The 21,566-nt window shown below is 39.9% G+C and overlaps 2 protein-coding genes across 2 annotated transcripts; both read left to right on the top strand.

Annotated features, from left to right (window-relative positions):
* Nucleotides 1-1,327: 1,327 nt before the first annotated feature.
* gtf2h1 (general transcription factor IIH, polypeptide 1) lies at nt 1,328-8,705 on the top strand. Its single transcript, XM_079224241.1, has 15 exons — nt 1,328-1,418; nt 1,852-2,013; nt 2,107-2,299; nt 3,206-3,368; nt 3,509-3,602; nt 4,254-4,403; nt 4,553-4,632; nt 4,744-4,871; nt 4,946-5,033; nt 5,126-5,214; nt 5,900-6,017; nt 6,894-6,984; nt 7,269-7,384; nt 7,875-7,967; nt 8,047-8,705. The coding sequence occupies exons 2-15, from the start codon at nt 1,860-1,862 to the stop codon at nt 8,131-8,133; spliced, it is 1,644 nt and encodes a 547-aa protein (XP_079080367.1). The 5' UTR covers nt 1,328-1,418; nt 1,852-1,859; the 3' UTR covers nt 8,134-8,705.
* Nucleotides 8,706-10,537: 1,832 nt separating this feature from the next.
* Nucleotides 10,538-21,479, top strand: hps5 (HPS5 biogenesis of lysosomal organelles complex 2 subunit 2; the record flags this gene model as incomplete). The annotated part of the gene is made up of 22 exons (XM_079223241.1): nt 10,538-10,645; nt 10,956-11,066; nt 11,154-11,218; nt 11,299-11,491; nt 12,034-12,164; nt 12,501-12,719; nt 12,817-12,891; nt 13,101-13,189; nt 13,413-13,591; nt 13,993-14,151; nt 14,481-14,640; nt 15,735-15,852; nt 16,258-16,401; nt 16,559-16,627; nt 16,739-17,313; nt 17,928-18,048; nt 18,136-18,285; nt 18,378-18,497; nt 18,718-18,831; nt 18,920-19,026; nt 19,371-19,662; nt 20,846-21,479. 22 exons carry the CDS (start codon nt 10,538-10,540, stop codon nt 20,904-20,906), a joined length of 3,360 nt encoding a protein of 1,119 aa, XP_079079367.1. The 3' UTR covers nt 20,907-21,479.
* Nucleotides 21,480-21,566: the final 87 nt, after the last annotated feature.

Genomic DNA, 21,566 nt, shown 5'->3' with positions numbered 1-21,566 from the left:
ATACTTTGAGTCACAGTCTATTTTCAATATTGAATCAACAAAAAAAGAATGTTTGCAAGTGATACTTACAAAAAATATTTTAAAAGCATAACTTTTCCACAGTATAGAGTAAGCAAAACATGTATTAGTGTACTGTATTATCAATCTTAGCCCTGGGTGCACAATCAAAACCTGGGGTGCATTAGTTATTGCTAACACATTGTTTTGTCTTGGTTGAATTAACAAAGTTGCTATCATCCCTAAAGCGGCCGTTGGGCTCAGATAAATTTAAATAAACAGAACTTTATTCAAGAATATACACCTAAATATAGACTAAAGTATAGTCTTGTATATGGGAAGTCGGGAAGTATATTATGTTCAGGTTGTTGTAACTTGAGTATGAGAGTGCAGTGATGACAGTGACAATATGTGTGACTAGATGATCTCAACTCAAGGTCCTCCTACTTAAGGCTGTTTTTGAGAGGTGTTGATAAAAAATGTTGGTCATTTTGAAGGCTGCAGTTTGTGCTGAATTGAGAAGTGTTTCTAATATGTTGTCTTGTAGTCGACGAAATACAGTTCAACAATATTACAAACTACAGCCTTTAAAATGACCATACATACAAACATCATGATTGAGTCTGTATCAAGTCTTTTCCTAGTCGTGGGTGCATTTCAGTAAATCGATACCAAACAGGAAATTATAAATGAATGCCTCTTGATATCACCAATGAAGTTTTTAGGCATTCATTATTTACGAATGTTATTCAATAATTAATCAATTCATTAATCATTTACTTCTTAAAATATTGTTATTGTATTTTCTTTCAGAAAACTATTTTGACAGAATGCCCCTCACAGGGGCAGAAGATTAGTTAATGTATACTCAATGGTAGAGTAACTATTAATGTACATACATTTTCCAAATGTACGCCCATTTGTTTTTGTGGCAGCATCCAACCGTTTGGACGCAAAAATAACAATAATTTATAAATACAAAATTAATTATTAATTAATACAATGCATATTATTTCAATGTAATATTAATACATATTCATATATATGTTTGCATTAAATTCCCCGAATTATATTGCACCCAATTTTTCAAAATATGCTTTTTCGAACAAGTTTTACATCACCATTTATAGTATTCGATTATTCGATTGTTAGTAGAATTGTTAATATAGTTAAATTGTTCAATACATACATTTGGACGGAACTGGTTCTTTATACCGTTTTCCAGTCGGAACGTTTTTAATGTAACACGCCGCCTGGCAGTCATGTCGGCGGTGAAGTCAGGACGCTCACTGTTAGAGTAGTCAAAATTCCGTTTGAAATAACTCATTCGGTTATTTTTATATTCAAGAATACATTAGTTTGAGATTATGTGTTGAAGAGAAGCGAAGTGTCCGCTGCAGTATCGATTTATTAACGTTAAAGTAAGTTTATTGCCGACTTCTCCGTCAGGTTTTTTCTTGTTGATTGTTAACGTTAGCTAACGTGACGCTAGTGAGCTAAGTTAACATGATAAACCCGCGAACACATCAGTGGTTCGTATGTGGTTAGTTTGCGTTACCTGGCAGAAGGGCACATGACATTTAATCCGGACGGTGTAGTGAAATTACCTGAACTAGTTCGTGCTTGCATCTCATACAAAGTGCTTGATATCTAAGTCCTGGTAATGTTACTGGCTTCATCTTTGCGCCTGTTAATTATGTGACTGGCAGGTCAAGTAATGACCAGGTGGCTTAGTCATAGCGTTAAATACATGTGTGTGAGGTAACGCAGTTCTTCATCATTTTATCTGTAAGATTAATTAGATCTGTACCGCTGTGCAGGACATGGTTATTAATGAAGAATAACTTGTTTCAGTTTGAGCCATGGCAGCATTATCAGAGGAGGTGCTGCTGGTGTTGAAGAAGGTTCGCCAGAGGAAGCAGGATGGCACACTTTATCTGATGGCTGAACGGATAGCCTGGGGTCCAGAGGGTAAAGACCGGTTCACAGTCAGCCACTTGTATGCAGATATTCGCTGTGAGTACTTGATACCATCCAATTACAAGGAATGCTAAAATGATGATGTGTTGGCGATGTTTTCAGGCAGCACTTTATTGTTTCTCTGTATAGGTCAGAAGATCAGCCCAGATGGTAAATCCAAAATTCAGCTGCAGCTGGTGCTTCACACTGGTGACAGTACCACATTCCACTTTTCCAATGACAGCAGTGCACTCACAGACAGAGATGCTGCCAAGGAGCTGCTGCAGCAGCTGCTGCCCAAGTTCAAGAAGAAAGCCAACAAGGAACTGGAGGAGAAAAACAGGTGAGACAAAGGTGTTTTCACAAGATTGGCCTTAAAGGATATGTCTGGCAATATTCTATTTCTTTTCTTACTCATTAAATTCCATTGAAAGATAAAAACCAACAACTAATTTACCCCTTTAGTAAGTATTGTCTGTGTAACTGGAAAAAAAAGAAGCTTTATTGTGTCCAAAAACTTAAAAGTACACAAATGAGCCTCACTGTTGCACTGGGTAATATGTTCCTTCATTGTATTTTATTTTGAGTCAGTCTCACCCACATCTCAGGGCATCAAATCCATCCACAACAAAAACACACTTTACTTTCTTTTGAGTAGTTAAGAATTCACAAAAAAAAATGATTCACATGTATGTAAGATTGACATTCTCTGAACAAATAGATTTGGGTCTAAGAGCCCCAAACAGGGTCGGGAAGTACATAATGTCCCGGTTGTTGTAACTTGAGTATGAGTTCAGTGATGACTTTAGGGACAATATGTGTGACTAGATATTCTCAACTCAAGTTTCACCTACTTAAGAATGTTTTTGAGAGATGATGATGATGATGATAAAACGTGTTGGTCATTTTGGAGGCTGCAGTTTGTGTTGAATCTAGAAGTGTTTCTAATATTTAGTCTTGTCTCATTGATGTAAATGTAGTCGACAAAATACAGTTCAACAATATTACAAACTACAGCCTTTTAAAATTACCATACATACAAACATCATGAGTCTGTATCCAGTCTTTTCCTCATCCTGGATGTGTTTCAGTAAATTGAAAAACTAATAGGAAAGTATTAATGAATACCTTCCTCTTGATATCATCAATGAAGTTTTTAGGCATTCATCATTATTAATGTAATTTATTCATAAATCTATTCATGAATAATGAACTTCTTAAAATATTGTGACTGTTATTTCTCCTGTAGGATGCTTCAAGAAGATCCAGTGCTTTTCCAGTTGTATAAAGATCTGGTGGTGAGCCAGGTGATCAGTGCAGATGAATTCTGGGCAAACCGGTTAGGAGACCCAAACCATGCAGACCCCTCTTTATCCAACAAACAGGAAGTCGGTATATCTGGAGCCTTTCTGGTGAGTACATCGACTCTGGAACAATTAGATCTTACATTTTGAAAACAATCTTATCTTAAATTTCATAATTGATTGATTGAGCTTTGACAACTTCAGCAGTAACAGCATAGTTTTAAAATGTATTGTGTTGTGCATTACAGGCAGACATTCGACCTCAGACAGATGGCTGCAATGGCTTGAGATATAATCTAACTGCTGACATTATTGAATCCATCTTCAGAACATACCCTACAGGTAAACGATAACATCTTAAAGGAACAGTGTATATGATATAGGGGAATGGAATATAATATTTGGAACTATGTCTTCATTAGTGTACAATGACGTAAAACTAAGAATTGTTATGTTTTTGTTTGCTGAGAAAGAGCGATTCATATCTACATAGTTAGCCAGTCTTATTTCTCAGAGTCCGCCATGTTACACCGCCATATTTCTACAGCAGCCCAGAACGAACAAACCAAACACTGGCTCTAGCGAGAGCCTTTTATCTTACCTGCAGATAGGGATGGGTACCCAAACCTGGTATTAAAGTGCGCCCCGCTGCTGAATTATGAGTCCAGAGTATGGATAAGATACAAAGTTACCGGTTCTTTTATAGCTTTTTTGGTGTTAAGTTATTAACTTGCTGCAGCATGCATCTCCTCTGCGCTCTGGGTAAGGGCTGAGCTCCTCCAACTACACACACACGCACACGCACGCACGCAGAGCAGAGAGCAGCTAAGAATTACCACAGAGATTTTACTGCCAGAAAGAAATGATTGTTTTGTGAAATCAGCTGGTACATCTTAAGATGAACGGTTCAGTGCATTCCTGGTCACTTCAGTGATCCAAAACACAGCAACTAGGTTATAAATATATTAATGTCGACTTGCATTGTACTTGCAGTGAAACAGAAGTATTGTGAAAATGTGCCTCATGACCTGACGGAGAAGGAGTTCTGGACCCGCTTTTTCCAGTCCCATTATTTTCACAGAGACCGCATCAACACAGGAACACAGGATATCTTCTCAGAGTGTGCCAAGCAGGATGAAATAGGTAGGAGTTTTAAAGCATCTCCAGATGCAAATCTCACATTTTCTCGCGATGTCGGTATCTGTATTATTTCAACATTCAATTGGTCACTGCAAACAAAACCGCTAAGCCACAAATCTGTTTTCGTATGTTTTTAAATCTGTTTCATGCAGGGTTAAAGTCTATGGTGGTTCAAGGAGTGAAGAATCCTTTGGTCAACCTCCTGTCGTTAGAGGATAAAACATTAGACGAGGTGAGATTTAATGATTAGCCGATCGCAGCAATATCATACTGATCAAAAATGATTTACTTGCATAGCTGTCTTTCTCCTTGGACCTCAGGACTTGGTATTTTTGTGACACAGGGTTATGGAGTTTTATTGCCCTCAACTTCCAATTCGAACCGGTCAGTGAAGGACAGCAGCAACTCTGCCATCATAAAGCGGTTCAACCATCACAGTGCCATGGTGCTGGCAGCCGGTGCACGGAAGGGGTAAAGAAATAACTTCAGAAAAAATACAACTTGCTCGATCTCTTAATTTTTCGCTAACTGTGTTAGTTTTAAAGGGAAACACCAGCTGACCAAGCCAGTGAGACGAACAGTACAGATGGAAACTCAAGGGATTCTGACTTCTTACAGCCTGCTGTAAAAAAGGTAATGATGGTTCTGCAGCTTTACCAGACATTTAAAAAATATGTTATTCTGAAACAGACTGCATCACTTTTTCTGTTGTCAATCTTCCTTAGGTTAAATTAAAAGAAGCCATAGAATATGAAGATCTGCAAAGGGAAAACAGACTAAAAACAGTTGCGTTAAACCTCAAAAAGTCTGACAGGTACAGTTCGTCCATTTTTTCATTATTATTTGTTTTATTCTTTGTTCCGTACAGGGTGACTTAAAATTGTTAACTCCAAATGGCACACAGATTTATATGTTCATTGAATGCCTATCAAAATCATACATTTACAGACGTTTGATGTTTAGAAACTGTTTATGTTGAAAACTGTCACAAAAGTGTGTATGAAACAGAAGAAAGTGAACCGATTTTTCTGTATTTCCCAATATGTAAGTATTTTTTTGTATTTTACTTTAGAATTGACTTTAAAAGAAGCAGTTCAAAATACATTTTGTTGTGAATTTTCTTTTAATCTACTGAAGAGGAAAAAAATAAATTGATAAGTTGTGTCATCTCCAGCCAAGCCTCTGTCTCATAAAACATGTTGAGGGTTCAGTAGCCAACAATCAACTGTGCACTTTGAACTATTTCAAAAATAGATTTTGTATTTCATTTTACAGGTCACATGTATTGCTTTCACTGTGTTAAAAGTTCCTGCCGGTGGCTATAGCACCAGAAAGTCACTTCAGTACATAAAGTGAATATATGAAGGATCAGGTTGAGGGAATAAAATGCTCTGCTATTCTACAGCCCCCACTTTATGCTTTTAAACGGGCCTTGTCATTTTGGTCGAATTCAGGGTGACGTGTTTTAATGTAATGTTTCTCTCCTATTTATTCATAAGGTATGCTCATGGTCCAGTTCCACTTCAGTCCCAACAGTATACAACAAGCCAGGATATCATCAACTCTGTCAACTACATCCGGCATGAGATGGTCAATTACAAACCCAACCTCACTCAGGTGAGATCCTACACTCTATGCATTACATATTCACCAGATTGTAATCCGGTCCGCTGCACAGAACACACGGTCTTTGTTGTGATTCAACAATCATTGATTTGGACAAAGCAAAATGATCATCTTTGTAGTTTGTTCTATTCATTCACGGCTCAGAAGTCCTCAGGTTAAGATCAGTAAGGCTGGTTGTTCAGTCAAATACTTGCAGGTTTCCCACTTAAAGCTACAGCTGGTAGCTTTTAATAAACCTTTTTATCATATTTGCTCAAACTGTCATATATCCTAACAGTAGTACATGAAACAGAAAATGTGTGGAAAAAAACAAGTTCCTCTGCCTCTTTTTAGTGCTCCTACTGACATCATTAAGTTTCCGCAGCGCCCAAAGAAAAACAACAGTTTCAATCACAGCCATGATATAAATCAAGATTCTGTTACTGTATTGCCTATTTTTCGCGAGACGTATTTTAGTGTACGATTTAGTTTGATCAGAGCTTCACAAGAAACAATTGACATTTTGTGAGAGACTCTGATTGGTTATTTTCTTGGGACATGGTGGAATCTTGCTAATACCTTCATGGGAACCTGATTTTTCACAGATCATCTGTCTCATGTACTAGTCAGGAAACAGTAACAGTGCACTCCTGACTTCTAATTTGTGAAGATAAATTGAGATTATTCAACATTTAATTTATTCTTTGGTCAGGTCAGAAGATTTAGACTGTGACAAAATAATCACAATCTTACAATATAACACATTTATAACAATTATTATTAATGACAAACTGTCATCAATAATAATCCAGACTTTCAGTTTTCCTAAAAAGTCAAGAATATGAAAAAAACTATGAATGGTGTTAAACACAGAAATACTCTTTGCAGGTGTTGTCCAGCACAACAGCTAGTTCTGCCATCGCAGCACTTTCTTCAGGTGGCGTTCTCATGCAGGCAGCAACGCAGCAAGCCATAAATCGTAAGTGTGTTGTACAATTGCTAAATAATATTAGTATTCCTCACTGTGGAAGTCAGTGATCAGTGGGTGCCTTTAGCACATCTGTAGTGTGTTTGATTCCATAAGACTGGTGTCTGAGTGTTCTGTAGAGATGGAGGGAGGGATTCAAATCTCTCAATGTTCATCTAAAATTTCTCGATTGTTCACTGACGACTCATTGATTCACTATTGCTTAAACCTGAACCAATTGTGACAAATGTTAATTTAAACTAGCAGTACTATATTTTGTATGTTTTTCTTTTCAGAGATGGTACCTTCTGAGGTTCAAGGCGAGTTGAAGCATCTTTACACAGCTGCGGGAGAACTGTTGAGACACTTCTGGTCCTGTTTTCCTGTGAACACACCATTTTTGGAGGAGAAGGTGACTGATAATAACTTTATTGAAAGGAGCTCAAATTATTATTGTCACACACAGTAACTCATTCCCTGCACTTTTAATTCTCCTCTAATAGCACATACAAATGGAATTATTCATGTATGTGTGGTTTAAAGGAATACGAACCACAGTTGCCCATAACAGTGTAGCAACAGAGAGTAAATTCAGAATAAAAAACATAATGCCGATAAAAGTATTTCAGCCCCTTTGGATTTTGTCATGTTTTTCAAAATGTAATCAAAAGTAGATCTGACACTAATCCCAGTATTTTGTGTTTTATGTATTCTGAATGACTTTATAGATATTTGTTTTCACTTGGACATTACACTATTTTGTATTCTATAAACCTAACTGGCTGTCAATAAGCAGGATAGTATATAGTTGATATAAATAGTTCCCCACCTTCATAGAAAAGCATTAAGGGTTTATTTTTTCCTTCAGATTTGTTCTTATCACCCCCCCTTTTTTAAAATAGGTGATGAAAATGAAGTCAAACCTCGAGAGATTCCAGGTGACCAAGCTGTGTCCTTTTCAGGAGAAGATTCAGCGTCAGTATTTAAGTACAAATGTAAGTCTCTCAGCTACAAATGATGACACGATGTCTCATACCAGGTGGGCATTGTATTAAAGTATTTGACACCCCACAGCTCACAGGACATTTGGAGGAGATGTTGCAGACAGCCTACAGCAAGTTCCACATCTGGCAAACCCGTCGCATGTTGAGGAAAACCTGAGGTCGGATGTTTTGTCGGAAGAGAGGACGAGATTACAGTATATGGACATGTGACCTGAGAGGGTTCCTAGACTGCTGTGAAGAAACCACAGATCACACCCGGATGGGACGAGATTCACACGGGTTTATTGAGGATATAGATGGACGCTGCTACATCCCAAACTGTTCAACCACGACTAACTGCATCTCACAATTATCTATAATTTGTATCTTTCTCTTTTGTTTGTGTCGATATTGGTTAAATGGGACTTTTAAAATGGTGTGATATGACCAAATGGAAAAAGACACTCAGGACAACAGGCTGATGTGTGAAATGCAAGCAGAGGATTGCCAACATGTGCGTCATCAGTGTGCAGAGGAAGAGAGCTTGTGCGTACAAGGAGCCCCTCTGAGCCCTGGGTCGGTTTTGTGGCACAAAGTTCCAGAAAATCTGAAGCAAAAGGTGAAATGAATATAGCAATACTGTAAAGACATTTTGCACTGAGTGCATTAGTGTATGTGTGTGGCTCAAGTCACACTGTCACTGGTTTGTAATGTCTGCACCTTTTTTTGTTTGCACTGAAGACACAAATGTCACTGCATTAAAGTGAGCTTTTGTTCACGGCCCTTTCTTTTGGTACATGGATTCCTTTTTATTTTATTTGTATTTTTGCTATCTTTTGGAATAGAGTTGGCAACACTGGGCTGAGTTTGTTTGGATCTTTTCTTAAATGCAGCTTACACTTGCTAGTTTCTCAAGATAACAAACCTTAGCTTTAAGATATCCAGAACATGCCAATAATTACTGCCGGAGAGTTTGTCTTTTTGGTTCTTTCACCTTTTGTGAAAATTGATCCAGTGTCACCCACCCCTTGCTGTCTTCTAGTCATCTATTACTGATCACATTTCACATATCCACATTCATACAGATGCCATAACTACTTGATATTGTTTTCTTTGTGTCTAGGGGTTAGCATGTGTTATTTTTCCGCTGTGGTACTTTATGAACTACAATATGTCGCCTTTCTAAATGCGTAGCGTTGGCTGCTTTGGAGAATATGCACAATGTGTGGTTGGGTCACAGCCAGGAAGCGTCCTCGCGCCAGCTGAGTGGAGCCGCGAGAGGTCGGCCAGCTGCCGACAGAGAGGCGCGCGACAGTAGCGGAGCTTCTCCAAAGAAAAGTGAGCGGACCCAGCGGTGTCACGCCGCGGCTGGGTGTGGATGTGTCGCCGGTAAGAGTCACGGTGAGCGTCTGGTGAGTGTTGCCTGATGAAAGTAATGCTCAATGGAACCACCACTGTCCTAGCTAGCTAGCTAGCATGGTTGCTACCTTGTTATTGTAAATATAGTGACACGGAAGCGCGCTGAGCTTCAGTCCGCCGTTTTCATTAGCCGTCATATATAAACTAACGTATATTTATCATCATATATCGTGCTCCTGTTATTGATTTTAAGGGTTTCGGCGCTGTAGTTTTGATAGAAACGCTGGCATCAGTGTCAGCTGACGGGTCTCGTGATGCAGACTGAATCGCCCCTTTTGGTTGTTTTGGAGCAGAAACTCGATCGATATTACTGATTTTACTGTGTATTTTCCACTAAAACTGTCTGATCTAAATACTTCCTCACCACTTTACAGCCATAGAGATTACAACTGGCATGTTACACCTGAGGGGACAGAAAGAGATGATCGATAATAAGCGCCACATGCCGATTGAAACGTTGTCAACATGTCAGTTGTAATGTGATTAAGGGCATTTTGTGCAACATTTAAGCACAATCATTTGCAAAAGCAAAGCCGTATGGGTGTCTCTGGATTATGATCTAGATGTTAAACCCTGCCATGTGCATTTCAGCTATGCTAACGTTCCTGTTGCAGTAGCGTGTTAACAAATAGAGAGACGGAGGTCACGGTTGGCTGTTACTTCTCACCTTCTTTTGATACTTGTGTCAACTACTTTAATGCTCAGGAGCAATTATGTTCTGTCATGTAGTTTTAAAACATTTTTGTTGCATACACATTGATGTGTTTTGTCAACTGTATCAGATTATTCTAATCTGCAGTTTTAGTTTTGCTTCTGCTTCCTCATAAATTAAAAATTCACCTCAAAACCAAAAGCTGAACGGTGCCCTCTGGTCCTGTCAAAATGCTCTTTCTGGCTAGTTGAAATCTCCTGATGCTGGGATGAGACATTTTAACAACTTGAATGGAAACTAGAGATGATAACACCTTTTCTTTTTTTTTAAAGTGAAGTCATGACTGGTCAATTTGAGAGGGTAGGTCCATTCCTGAAAGTCATGTGATGCCACGCAGATGAAGGCCTAGTATGTGAGGAGGCAGAGTAGGGACTCTTGACATCCCCCACATTTTTTTCTTAAAATTGCTGAATGTCATTTGTCTCTCAGTTGTAGAGGATCACCAGTGAACATGCCTTTGATACCAGTTGTGCCAGAGAACCACAGTCATGTACTGGCAGAGTTCGACTGCCTCGATCCACTTCTGTCTGCTCTCCGTTTGGACTCTGGCAGGCTCAAGGTAGGTTTCACCATCACATGACTGAGTCGGCCTTGTAGTTAAATCACACATGAATGATTTATCGTATCTAATGTCTCTAAAGTATTTCAGAGTGAAAAGAAAATACTGACATTGTGTTACTAAAAACAGTCATTGCACCTCTTAAAATAGATTAAATTCCCAACAGCCAAACTAGATTTTACAGGATAAAAAAATGGTCTTGCCGATTATCTGAGTTTTAGGAGAAGCGGCTACACTTAACATGTTATTACTCAAAAATGGTATAGCTACGTGAACAGATGAATACATTCTCTTGTCCTCTGTGTTACAGTGTACCTGTTTGGCAGTGTCAAGGAAGTGGCTCGCTTTAGGAACATCAGCAGGAGGGTTGCACCTGATCCAGAAGGAGGGCTGGAAGCAAAGGCTCATCCTCACTCACAAGGTAATATGTGACTAATGTGCAGAAATACAGAATTTACTATTGGTCTGCTACTTAGTAAGGAACACTCATCATGCACTCTTTTTTCAGGAGGGATCTATCACTGAGGTGGCATGTTGCCCTCATGATGAAGACTTTATTGCTGTTGCAACAAGGTGAGATTCTCTCCAATAAGTAAAGAAGTCTATATGTGTGTTTTGTTGCCTGTATGTTCACTTTGTTGTCTCGGCTCCAGTCAGGGTCTGGTGGTGGTGTGGGAGCTGCAGCTGGAGCGGCGGGGTCGTCCAGAGAGAGTCAGTGTGTCCTGGGAGCACAGAGGTCAGGCCATCACTGCACTCTGCTGGGACACCAGCGCACTTAGAGTTTTTGTCGGGGACACTGGAGGCAAGGTGTCCTTTCTCCGCGCAGGATCCTCCAAGATGGGCAAGGTAGTGACTGCTGATTCAAAGTGCATATATATATATATGTGTGTGTGTGTGTGTGTGTGTGTGTGTGTGTGTGTGTGTGTGTGTGTGTATGTGTATGTACTGTATATGGATTTTTAAAAAAGTTGACGAACTTTCTACTTGATACACCAGTAAAAAAAAATCATTATTAAGTCTCCATTCACAATGATGCTTTTTGGGGAGTGGCTTTGGAGGGAGGCTTGAAGGTAAGGTCAGTGTGGCAACTCTCTCTAGATATTTTTTGAACTAGTGCTGCTAGCTACTTTCATTGGAAAAGAGTTGGCAACACTTTTCTTAAATGCAGCTAGTTTCTCAAGATCACCAACCTTAGCTTTAAGATATCCAGAACATGCCAGTAATTACAGCCTGAGAAATTGTATTTTTGGTTCTCTCACCTTTTGTGGAAAATGATCCAGTGTCAGCCACCCCTTGTTGTCTTCTAGTCATCTATTACTGACCATATTTCACATATCCTCATTCATATAGATGCCATAACTATTTGATATTGTTTTCTTTGTGTCTAGGGGTCAGCATTCGTTATCTTCCCTGTTCAGACCGTCACCACTGTGGACTCCAGAGTGGTTCAGCTCGGGTACCAAGATGGTTGCCTGCTGGTATCTTCCTTGAGCCGCTGCTACCTCTGTGACACAGAGCGGTAAGTACTTGCTGCGTCTGTATAAGGAGAGAGACTCTCCCACAGTGCCTCCATACTGGTAAATAGTGTCCCTGCTTAAGTGTTCTTTACCAAGATAGTGAATCCATTTTCCAATGGTAGACATAGAATACTCGTTCTGTGTTGATTTGTTAAGGATTCCTCAATTAACAATTAAGTATTCTTTTATATTTTCTTGTAAAAAATCTATAACAAATTATGTGTAAGATATTCATTCTCTATATCATTTGTCCTCATGATTAATGAAAAAAGAAAATGGTAATTAATATAAAATGATCCCGGGCTACTCTCAGCTATTTTTTCTCTTACTGCCTTCAGGGAGAAGTTCTGGCGTGTTGGAAATAAGGAGCGTGATGGGGAGTATGGAGCCTGTTTTTTCCCTCAGAACAGGGGGTTACTGGTTGGTCAGCCCCCCCTGCTGTACTCTGCCCGGCCAGGGTCTCGAATATGGGAGGCCAGTTTTAATGGCGAGGTTCTGAGCACCCATCAGTTCAAACAGCCACTGGCATGTCCTCCTCTACCTCTCATCACTTACAGGTACTGATGGTTCCCACTTTTAAATAGTCTTCCTCAAAAGGCCAATGTCCTAATTTTTTGGGGGATTTCTTTCCTTTTTTTCTTCTGTTACCTGCAGAGATGAGCCACAGCATTACAATCCAGTGCAGAAGAGCCCCCAGTCAATCGCCTTCCCGAGACTGCTTTATTTTGGGTAATGTTGGTTATAATTTATATATCTTATTATCTGAGTTCTTAGGCCCGCCAATCACTATTTCAATCATATGCACATTGTTGAAATGGAGCAAGTATTTTGATTGCAAAAGACATTAACACAAAAAAAAACATCTCTTCATTTTTATATAATAAAAGCAAGCAAGCCTGTTTCTTGACTAACTGTACACTCTCTATTTTGATGTGTAGAGACCAAAACTTGCTGACCTGGACTGATTCAGCTATTTATATCTTCACACCTCAGAATGGGCAAGTGCTTCTGTGGACTGAAGTCAAAGGTGTGTTTGTGCTGCTTCCCCCCAAAATGGCACAAGCGGAGTACTTGCGCAAACATTTTATTCATAAACACACACAAGCTGTAAATATGTTGATATAGCACCACTAGTCGATAATAATCACATGAAAACGGTCATAATATTTAACCTGCATTGATCATGCAGTCATTTTGTTCCCGTTTTAATTTTCTGTAAATTGATCCAAACCGGCTCTCTGGTTTCGCAGACTTGGTTGATATTGCTGTCTACCGCAACGAGCTCTTCTGTCTTCATGGCAGCGGACGCCTGTCCCACCTCTCCCTGTTAACTGCCGAGCGCTGTGTTGAGCGTCTGCTCCGGAGGGAGTCCTGGCCTCTAGCGGCTATGGTCTGCTGTATGTTCCAGCACACAATCACCACCAGCCGGGTAAGATGGTCACCGCCATGCTCAGTGTAATCTAGATACCGGACTCATCTGGGCTAAGATATTTGTGTTTTCCCAAGGATAAAGCACATTATATACCTGTGAACCTGAGATGTTTCACCTTGAATAACCGAACCATAAAATTAACCAAAAATGTGCAAGAGCTAAATATGGCTCCTGCTAACGGTATAATACTTTCATTACATAGACTCAGTACTTAACATCATGATCTTCTTAACACAGCAGGTATATAGCCTGACTTTATTGACCATAGTAGTTTGAAGTAAATCAAGCGTTTTAGAAATCAGGTATCAACTAGATTTCTCATGATCTTAGTAGGAACCCCCCTGTGTTGAGGATAACGCATTGGCAAAAGCCTTGCTCATCATTCCGGTTTAATTCAGGCCAGGAAAGCAATTCCCATCGACCGCCTTGAACATCTCCGGTCCCAGCTCAGCTCCCACACACACCTGGAGCTGACTGGCCAGCTGGAGGAAGTCATCACTAAACTGGAGCCTTTGGACTCCGCCTCCAGCAGCCGAAGAAGTAGCATCTCCTCACACGTAAGTTTAAGTAACTTTCTGGAGATGATTTCTAGGTTATGGTAACTACCATAACTGTTGTAGATGATAAGCACCCACCTCATTTGATGAATGAAGCTTGCCTTTGTGGCATTAGATTAAATTGGTTGTTCAATTAGGAATAGCAGGTTTCAACAATGCATGCAGAATTACTGCACATCAAACTAAATAAATACATCATGCTTTGAATACTGGTCATTCTATACATTTTAAATTATGTGAGCCTATTCAGCTTAAGCACACAGCTTCTGTAAATCCTTGTACTATATATATAATTAGTGTGTGCTGATATCAGATATATCATTATCCAGGAGAGCTTCAACGTCCTGGACTGTGGAATCTATCGCGTGATCAGCCGCAGAGGAAGTCAGTCAGATGAGGAGACGAGCTCCCTCATCAATCAGTCCATGTCGGAGGAGGAGCGGCTCAAAGAGTTCAGTTTTGTGCAGGAGGAAGAGCAGGTGGATCACGGTAAGAGATTGTTAGCTGTTAAATGAACAACTGCTGTTAATAAAAAGGACTGCAAGTCTAAAGTACAAATTATATTTCGAATTTTTTGGATGAATAAATGTAAATTTGATGAATAAACATATTTTTTGTGTTTAATATATTGACTACTTATTACAACAATTATTAGTAGTATTAATATAATAATTGCCAGATGGAATCAAGTTGAATAGGATGATACTTTATTTATATAATATATTAAGACATCACAGAGAAGGAATCTGTAAAAAGGCTTGATTAGGATATTTTTGCTTCTGAACTAATTTACATAAAATGCTGTAATGTAATGCTAGAACAACAATTAGAGCAAAACAGAAATATACAAAATACAAACAAGAAAATATTCACATTTCTTTCCTCACTCCTTGTTTTTCTTCTTTTCTGTGACTGCGTACACACACACATCCTGTATATACGCGTGTGTGCGTGTATCAGGAACAAAATCCTTCTCTGCCTCTTCTGAGTTCAGTGTGAAAAGAGAGTGAAGTTATTAGATTTCTTCCACTCTAATTAAAATACCTGAATAATCAAAAACAAAACATGAAAAAAAATGCCAAATGAGAAATTAGTTATTTGGAGCATCTATGCATGTGACAATAATTTGACTGTTTATATAGTCTTTATAATCTTTATCTCTGTCATACTGATCATATGTACCTGCTGCTGGTACTGTCTTGTATGTTTAGCATTACAATTTATTTGTTTTTTATTTGGAAAAATATTAAATCATTAAATCAATAATGTTGCCGTGCTGTATCACTGGATTTGCTGTGAGAGTTGAATGATCACTTCGACGGCTGACATGTTTTATGACTACGATCTTCTCTTCGTCCCGCTGCTAATGTCAAGTTTCTTGTCTCTTCCATTGTATCACACGTATATCATCATTTTGGTTATATTTTTTGCATTGTGCAGCCTTTAATTTACGTTTTCTCGATAGTGGTGTCTGGCAGCTTTGCTCCATCTGCTTGCATTACGTCCTCTGCCTTTCATCGTTCCCCTCCAGTACTCCATCCATCTGTGTTTGTCCTCTGGCTCTTGCCCCCATCTTTATTCAGATCCACAGAGCAGTGAGCGTATGGAGGCTGAGCGATCTGAGCAAGGCCTGCACTTCCACCTCCCACTCTCATTCCGTCCCAAACCCCCTCGCATCGCTCTGCAGGCTGTCAAAGACAGGTGAACATCCAGAGTAATAGAGGACAATACCAGAATGTGTCCCAGCAGGCATGATGCTGTCATCTTAGATAACTTTAAACTATATTCAACACTGAGGAAATTATTTGTGGATTGTGCTTCTTTTTTGAGGAGGACTGAAACTCTGACAGAAACTATAATTATTAATGTGCAGCTGTGCTTTTAGACAGCTTACTTCCCCTTTCCACTCAAGACCTACATCTATTTTTTGTATTTGTTCATTTGTTCATCTGTGTAGACGCATGTGGCAGGTTTCATTTCCCAGCATCACATTCAGTCATTTGACATATGCAAATGTTAATAGATCTATTTGCCTCTCAGGTTATTGGATCTAATGTGATATCATTGGTAAAAGGTTGTTTTATTCGATTTTTTTGTTTTTCTCAGTGTTTCTAGTTTTGTTAAGAAGACAACAGAGAAGATCAACACCCTCCAGATGAACTCTGAGCTCTGGCAGCGGCCTGAATTCAAAGACAGCGGGCATTTGGATATGTCAGCCTCCGCTTCCTTCTCAGAGGAAATGGACAATGAGTAAGTACAGACCGGTAAAAGTGGACTAAACCCCCTTTCTACTGTGAACAGATGATTCCACAGATGGTTGCTTTGTATTTTGGGCTAATATCTTGTTTTGAATAGACTATTGGAAGTAAATCAGATAAAAGGTTTTTTTTTTTTTTTGTCGTCACAGAGTTTATGATGAAATGCCAAACGCAGAGGCCGACATGCAGGAACTTCGCTCAGCGACGGAGCGCGCTATGTAAGTGCTGTACATCATTTTGATAGAATCCTGACTGCAAGATTTGACTGCCTTTTTTTTTTTTAGTAAGAACTGAATTTATATTTACACGTTCCATTTTCCCGACATCAGGTCCCAGATCCAAGATCCTTTGGTGCTACTGGATCCAGTCTGCCTGGGAGAAACTCTGCAGGAGTGGCTGGCGGTGCTGGAGCGAATACTCGGATCTGTAGCGCACAGGTCAACTGCTGCGGGGGATTCAAATGTGGATGAGCCGGGAGAGGAGAGGTGGGATTATCTAAACTCCTGCTCAGAGCAACAAGAGGAGTCTTTGATCTCGTCAGGAGAACCCACAGAGAGCATCACAGAGGAGAAGAAAGAAGAGTCTCCTGAGCTTGAAGAAAAAGAGGACCAGTTTGACTCCACTGAGAAGAAGCCTGAATTTTCAAATGGGAGTCCTCAAGATCCCGTTCGAGTGGTGTCGCCCAAACCTGTACCATCGGATCTACTGGAAAATCTCACCCAGCTGGCAACATTATACACAGAGATGATGTGCTTCAGAAACCAGAAGAATGAAGTATTGGGTTGTACAACTTTCCTGCGCTCCTACTTCTTTCTGCTGGACCAAGAGCGTGTGAGAAGAATGTGTCTGCTGTGTTGTCAGGATCAGCCGGAGGTGCAGAGCTCCTTCATGGAGGCCATGCTAGGTCAGAAGCTGCTCCTTAAACCTCTGTTTTAATCTTTTTTTCCTGTGTTTTTATTTCCAAATTTCACAAATTCAGTTGGTTTCTGTTTGAAAGGATAAAAGGGCATAAATAAATAAGATATTTTTAAAACAGGACCACATTTCCACAGATAATTCAATGAAGGGTATTTAAACGCCTGAAACGCTGCTGAGTTTATTCATCATTTAACCAATTGTTGGGGAGCCTGTGGCTCAGTGGTAGAGCAGGGTTGTCCTTCAATCAAAGGATCGAAGGTTCGATCCCCGGCTCCTCTGGTCCACGTTGATGTGTCCTTGGGCAAGACACTTAACCCCAAATTGCTCCCGTAGGCTGTTATGTTGGGCAGGTGGCACCTTGCATGGTATAGCCCCTGCCATCAGTGAATGATGACATGTAGTGTTAAACGCTTTGAGTGGTCGGAAGACTAGAAAAGCACTTTACAGTAAAGTACAGACCATTTAAAAACATAGAGAATCTTAACATTTCAGGTATCTGACATAAATAGTTGCCTTAGGTCTCATCTTGTAACTTAACGTGCATCTCTGATATTCTACTTGTTTAATGTTAAATGATAAATTAATTGTCATTCTCTGTAGATCTCACTCAGTCCAGTAAGGTGGTGGAGGTTATTCAGAGAGGGGATTTGCTGAGATCACTGCGCAGTCTAAGAGAGCTGCAGCCCTGGAGTGCTCCTCCACTCCTCGCTCACTTACACAGGTCAGTACACGTATTTCTTTCTAGCAGTATACTGACATCAGAGTTGTGATGGACCTTGTGAAGTGAGTTTGTCATGTTATTTTCCAGGCTGTATCAAAAGCACAGGGAGGCGGCTGTCCGCTCATTTACACAGTTCTATCCTACGATAACTCCTGCTGATGTAATGGCCATGGCTCAACAAAGCCACTTCCTGGCGTACCTGGATAATCTGGTCCAATCACGAACTGAGGAGCACAGGTACATCCTTAATTTCATCTACTTTTCAAAGACGGAAAGATACTTTGAACTCCTTGTGTTGGTGATGTTTAAATTCTGCATTCTTCCTCTAGGTTGTCATTTCTGCAGTCCCTTCTTGAACCAGAATCACTGAGACAGGATTGGCTGGAGCTGGCGCTTACCCACGATGCCCCTCAACACTATGATACCCTGAGCCCCGATGGACAGCCCAGGTGGGGTCCTGTTGTTGTGGGGAAAAATGATAAATGAGATTCATGATCCTTTTAATTTATTTATTTTAAGGCCTAGAGTTTTCAGTTTGAGAATATAAAACAAAAAGTGTTTTCTGAACAGATGTACTACCAACGGTACACTTCACAACAAGGTCAAATAATACTGAGAAAGTAAAATATAAGAATAAATGTAACTGAATTCATGTGACTCCTGCTGCAGGTGGCATTCTCATTGTTTCAGTTGGGGTTATGGACGCCTCCTGTCTCTCCTGATTCGTCTTCCTGCAGACCTGTCCTCCAAGCAGAAGATGGCAGAGACTTGCCGCAGTCACGGGTACTTTGAATTTTCTTTTGACCCAACAGTCATTTTATTTTTGCTGTTTATGTTTGTGAGTTTCCATCTGTGTAATGTGTGTGTGCAGGTATTGGACGGGCTACATCTACCTCTGCTGTGAGCTGCAGTGTCGCAAAGAAGCGTTCACCACCATCTGTCAGCTGGATGACATCAGTCTGCTGGAGGAAGCCGATGGTAAAACTTTCAGGCAGAAGCAGAATTATAATCTCTTATGAGCTCAGAGGAGAGTTCATAACTGTGATGTGTGTCAGGTGTTACTGAGGCAAATATTTAAAATGACATGTCTACAGCATGGAAATCCAAGGTACAATACAGTTGGGTGCACTGCTTGGTCCATCCTTTTTTCCACTTTGTGTGTAGTTAAACATCAGTCAAATTCTAGGTACTTGAATGATTTACTTTCACCAAAATTGAACACAATCAAACTAAATGACACTGGTTTGAAACATGTTTGCCAAAAAGAAAAAGAAAACACCATCAAAGTCTCATGTCTGTCTTGTCCCTTTGTTTTTTTCCAGGTGTTGTGCCTCAGACCTTGGAAGAGTGGAGGCTCTTGATCCAGGTATCTCAGCGATGCAGCAGTGCGGTAGCCTCGGAGCAGGTCACAGGTGTGAATGGGAGCAGCCGGTCCAACGGCTCGGCAGATTGTGGTGGAAAGATCAGCCCAGAGAACCTGACCCTGATGCTGGCCCGAACAGCCGGGCCTGACAGCGCCATGGCCGTCCTAGAGGAGTGTGGAGTGCAGTGTGTCCTTTCGCCGCGCTCCAAACTGGTCTGTGAGCTTCTGAGAGTCACTGAGAAGAGGCAGAGGTGGGTCAGGGTGCCAATTACCAAACTTGAACAGTATGGGAAGGAGTTCTCGCACTCCCACTATCAAGCTGTTATTATTATCTTTGTCAGGAGATAATGAGATCAATCGTGAGTGCGCACATCTCTGTCCGTCCACGGCTGATCTTGCATAATCCTGCAGCAAACTGCATAATATGTTGGGTGCTCTTTTATAACGGCATGCTTAAGGACCTCTTGTGGTTGCGGGGACTCACAATTTCTCTTGTATTGCCTGTTTGATACTGTCATTGATTGGCTCACTTACTACTCTTAGTAAGTTTGCTCACTTTTTTTTTATATAAGTCTTTTTTATTGTAAAAAAATAAAAAGACATAACATCAAGAGGACGACAAAACAGTGAGATACAAGCCAGCAAAACATCATATATTCACGGTATTGAAGTACGGTGTGTATGTGTGTGTCCGTGTATGTTTGTGTGTGCGTGTTTTATTATTTCATCTAAAAAAAAAAAGGCACAAAGTGAGTTTGCTCACTTTTAATGTTTTGAACGGTGTGTTTGGCTATTCAATTCAGTTTATTTTGTATAGCCCAAAATCACAAATTACAAATTTGCCCTCTCTGACGGAATGAGTTGCCCTCATGAATCACTATCAGGTTACAGCTAACGGAACTATCGGTACACACACAGCCGAGTGTAACGCCGCTGCTAACAGCTGACGTAGCTTCATACACTGCTAAATGCATCGCCACCGCTCTGCCAGAAACACGGCTGTTCAGTGCCTTTTTATTTGGGCATCAACCTCACGTTTACATGTGTATTGTCTAAAGAGCGGCAAACAAACACTTTGTTGTAGCTGCTACGCCCCAGGAGAACGCCTGTCTGCACAGAGGAGGTGAAGATCTCTTCATTGATTTAAAGGAATTAGCCAATTGTGGGTTGTATTCTTTTAATCAAACATTACAGCAGGGTTTGCTGCAGACACACTTGGCGGAGATCTGCACTCTACTGAGAGAACCCTTCTAGTTCAATCATGTTTTGTTTTTTATTGTAGACAACAATAAAAATCAACCATACACATTATCCATCAGAACCACAAATGTGTGAATGAAATCTGAAATGTCCTAAAAAGATATATTTAAAAAAGAATCAGTGTGGACTTAATTTGTAGGTATTACAGTATTCTTCTTTTGTTCTCTGTTTCAGAGCAATGATCCAGACGATGCTTGAGCGCTGTGATCGCTTCCTCTGGTCTCAGCACGCCTAACGGGCAGCTTCTCTGCACTGATTAAGATAACTAACACTGTATGTAAACCTCCCAAGTAACTGCTGCTGTGGCTGCAACTAAAGTTGTGCATTGTAATATTTGTAAAAGCTTCACAGTTTAAATTAAGATACATATCCTTCCTTTGAGCACAGTATTATCTGATTAACTTTTACTTGAATGTGTTTTGCATGTAGAGAACAAAAATGAAGTGTCAACAATTACAGTGAAATGTCCAACCAACTGATATTATGTGAATAAAAGTTGTCTGTATTTTATTTATGTTTTGTTTGTTATAAGAATTAAATGTTTTCTGTTAGCATGATGATAGTTCATCTTAACAAGCAGAGAGAAAAAAAAACACGAGTGGTTCTAATCCAACCTGCAGGTTCCTTAATTGTGTGTTTTTGTTTATTTATCCACACCAGAAGCCTTACAATTTTTTTTCTTTATTGATAATGATATCCCTGGAGTCCAGACATATAGATAGTTAGGCTTTATTTCTTGAGGTTGTGACCATGTTAAAGACCTAAAATAATCCACATAAGTAGAAGCCATTAAAGATAGTTCTCTTTATCTACCTGTAGTTCAAGTATTGGTTTGTATTTTCTTCAACAGGACATTTTTGAGAACAAAACATTTCTACATTTCAGATCTTGAACG

This window comes from Taurulus bubalis, assembly GCF_910589615.1.
Source record: "Taurulus bubalis genome assembly, chromosome: 9".
Lineage (NCBI taxonomy): Eukaryota > Metazoa > Chordata > Actinopteri > Perciformes > Cottidae > Taurulus > Taurulus bubalis.
This window is presented reverse-complemented; position numbering and strand designations above follow the sequence as displayed.

Coding starts and splice junctions, on each gene's coding strand:
- gtf2h1 (XM_079224241.1), top strand. CDS start 1,860: ATGGCAGCATTATCAGAGGAGGTGCTGCTGGTGTTGAAGAAGGTTCGC. Junction 5,034..5,125: donor TACAGCCTGCTGTAAAAAAG/GTAATGATGGTT, acceptor AATCTTCCTTAG/GTTAAATTAAAAGAAGCCAT. Junction 7,385..7,874: donor CACCATTTTTGGAGGAGAAG/GTGACTGATAAT, acceptor TTTTTAAAATAG/GTGATGAAAATGAAGTCAAA.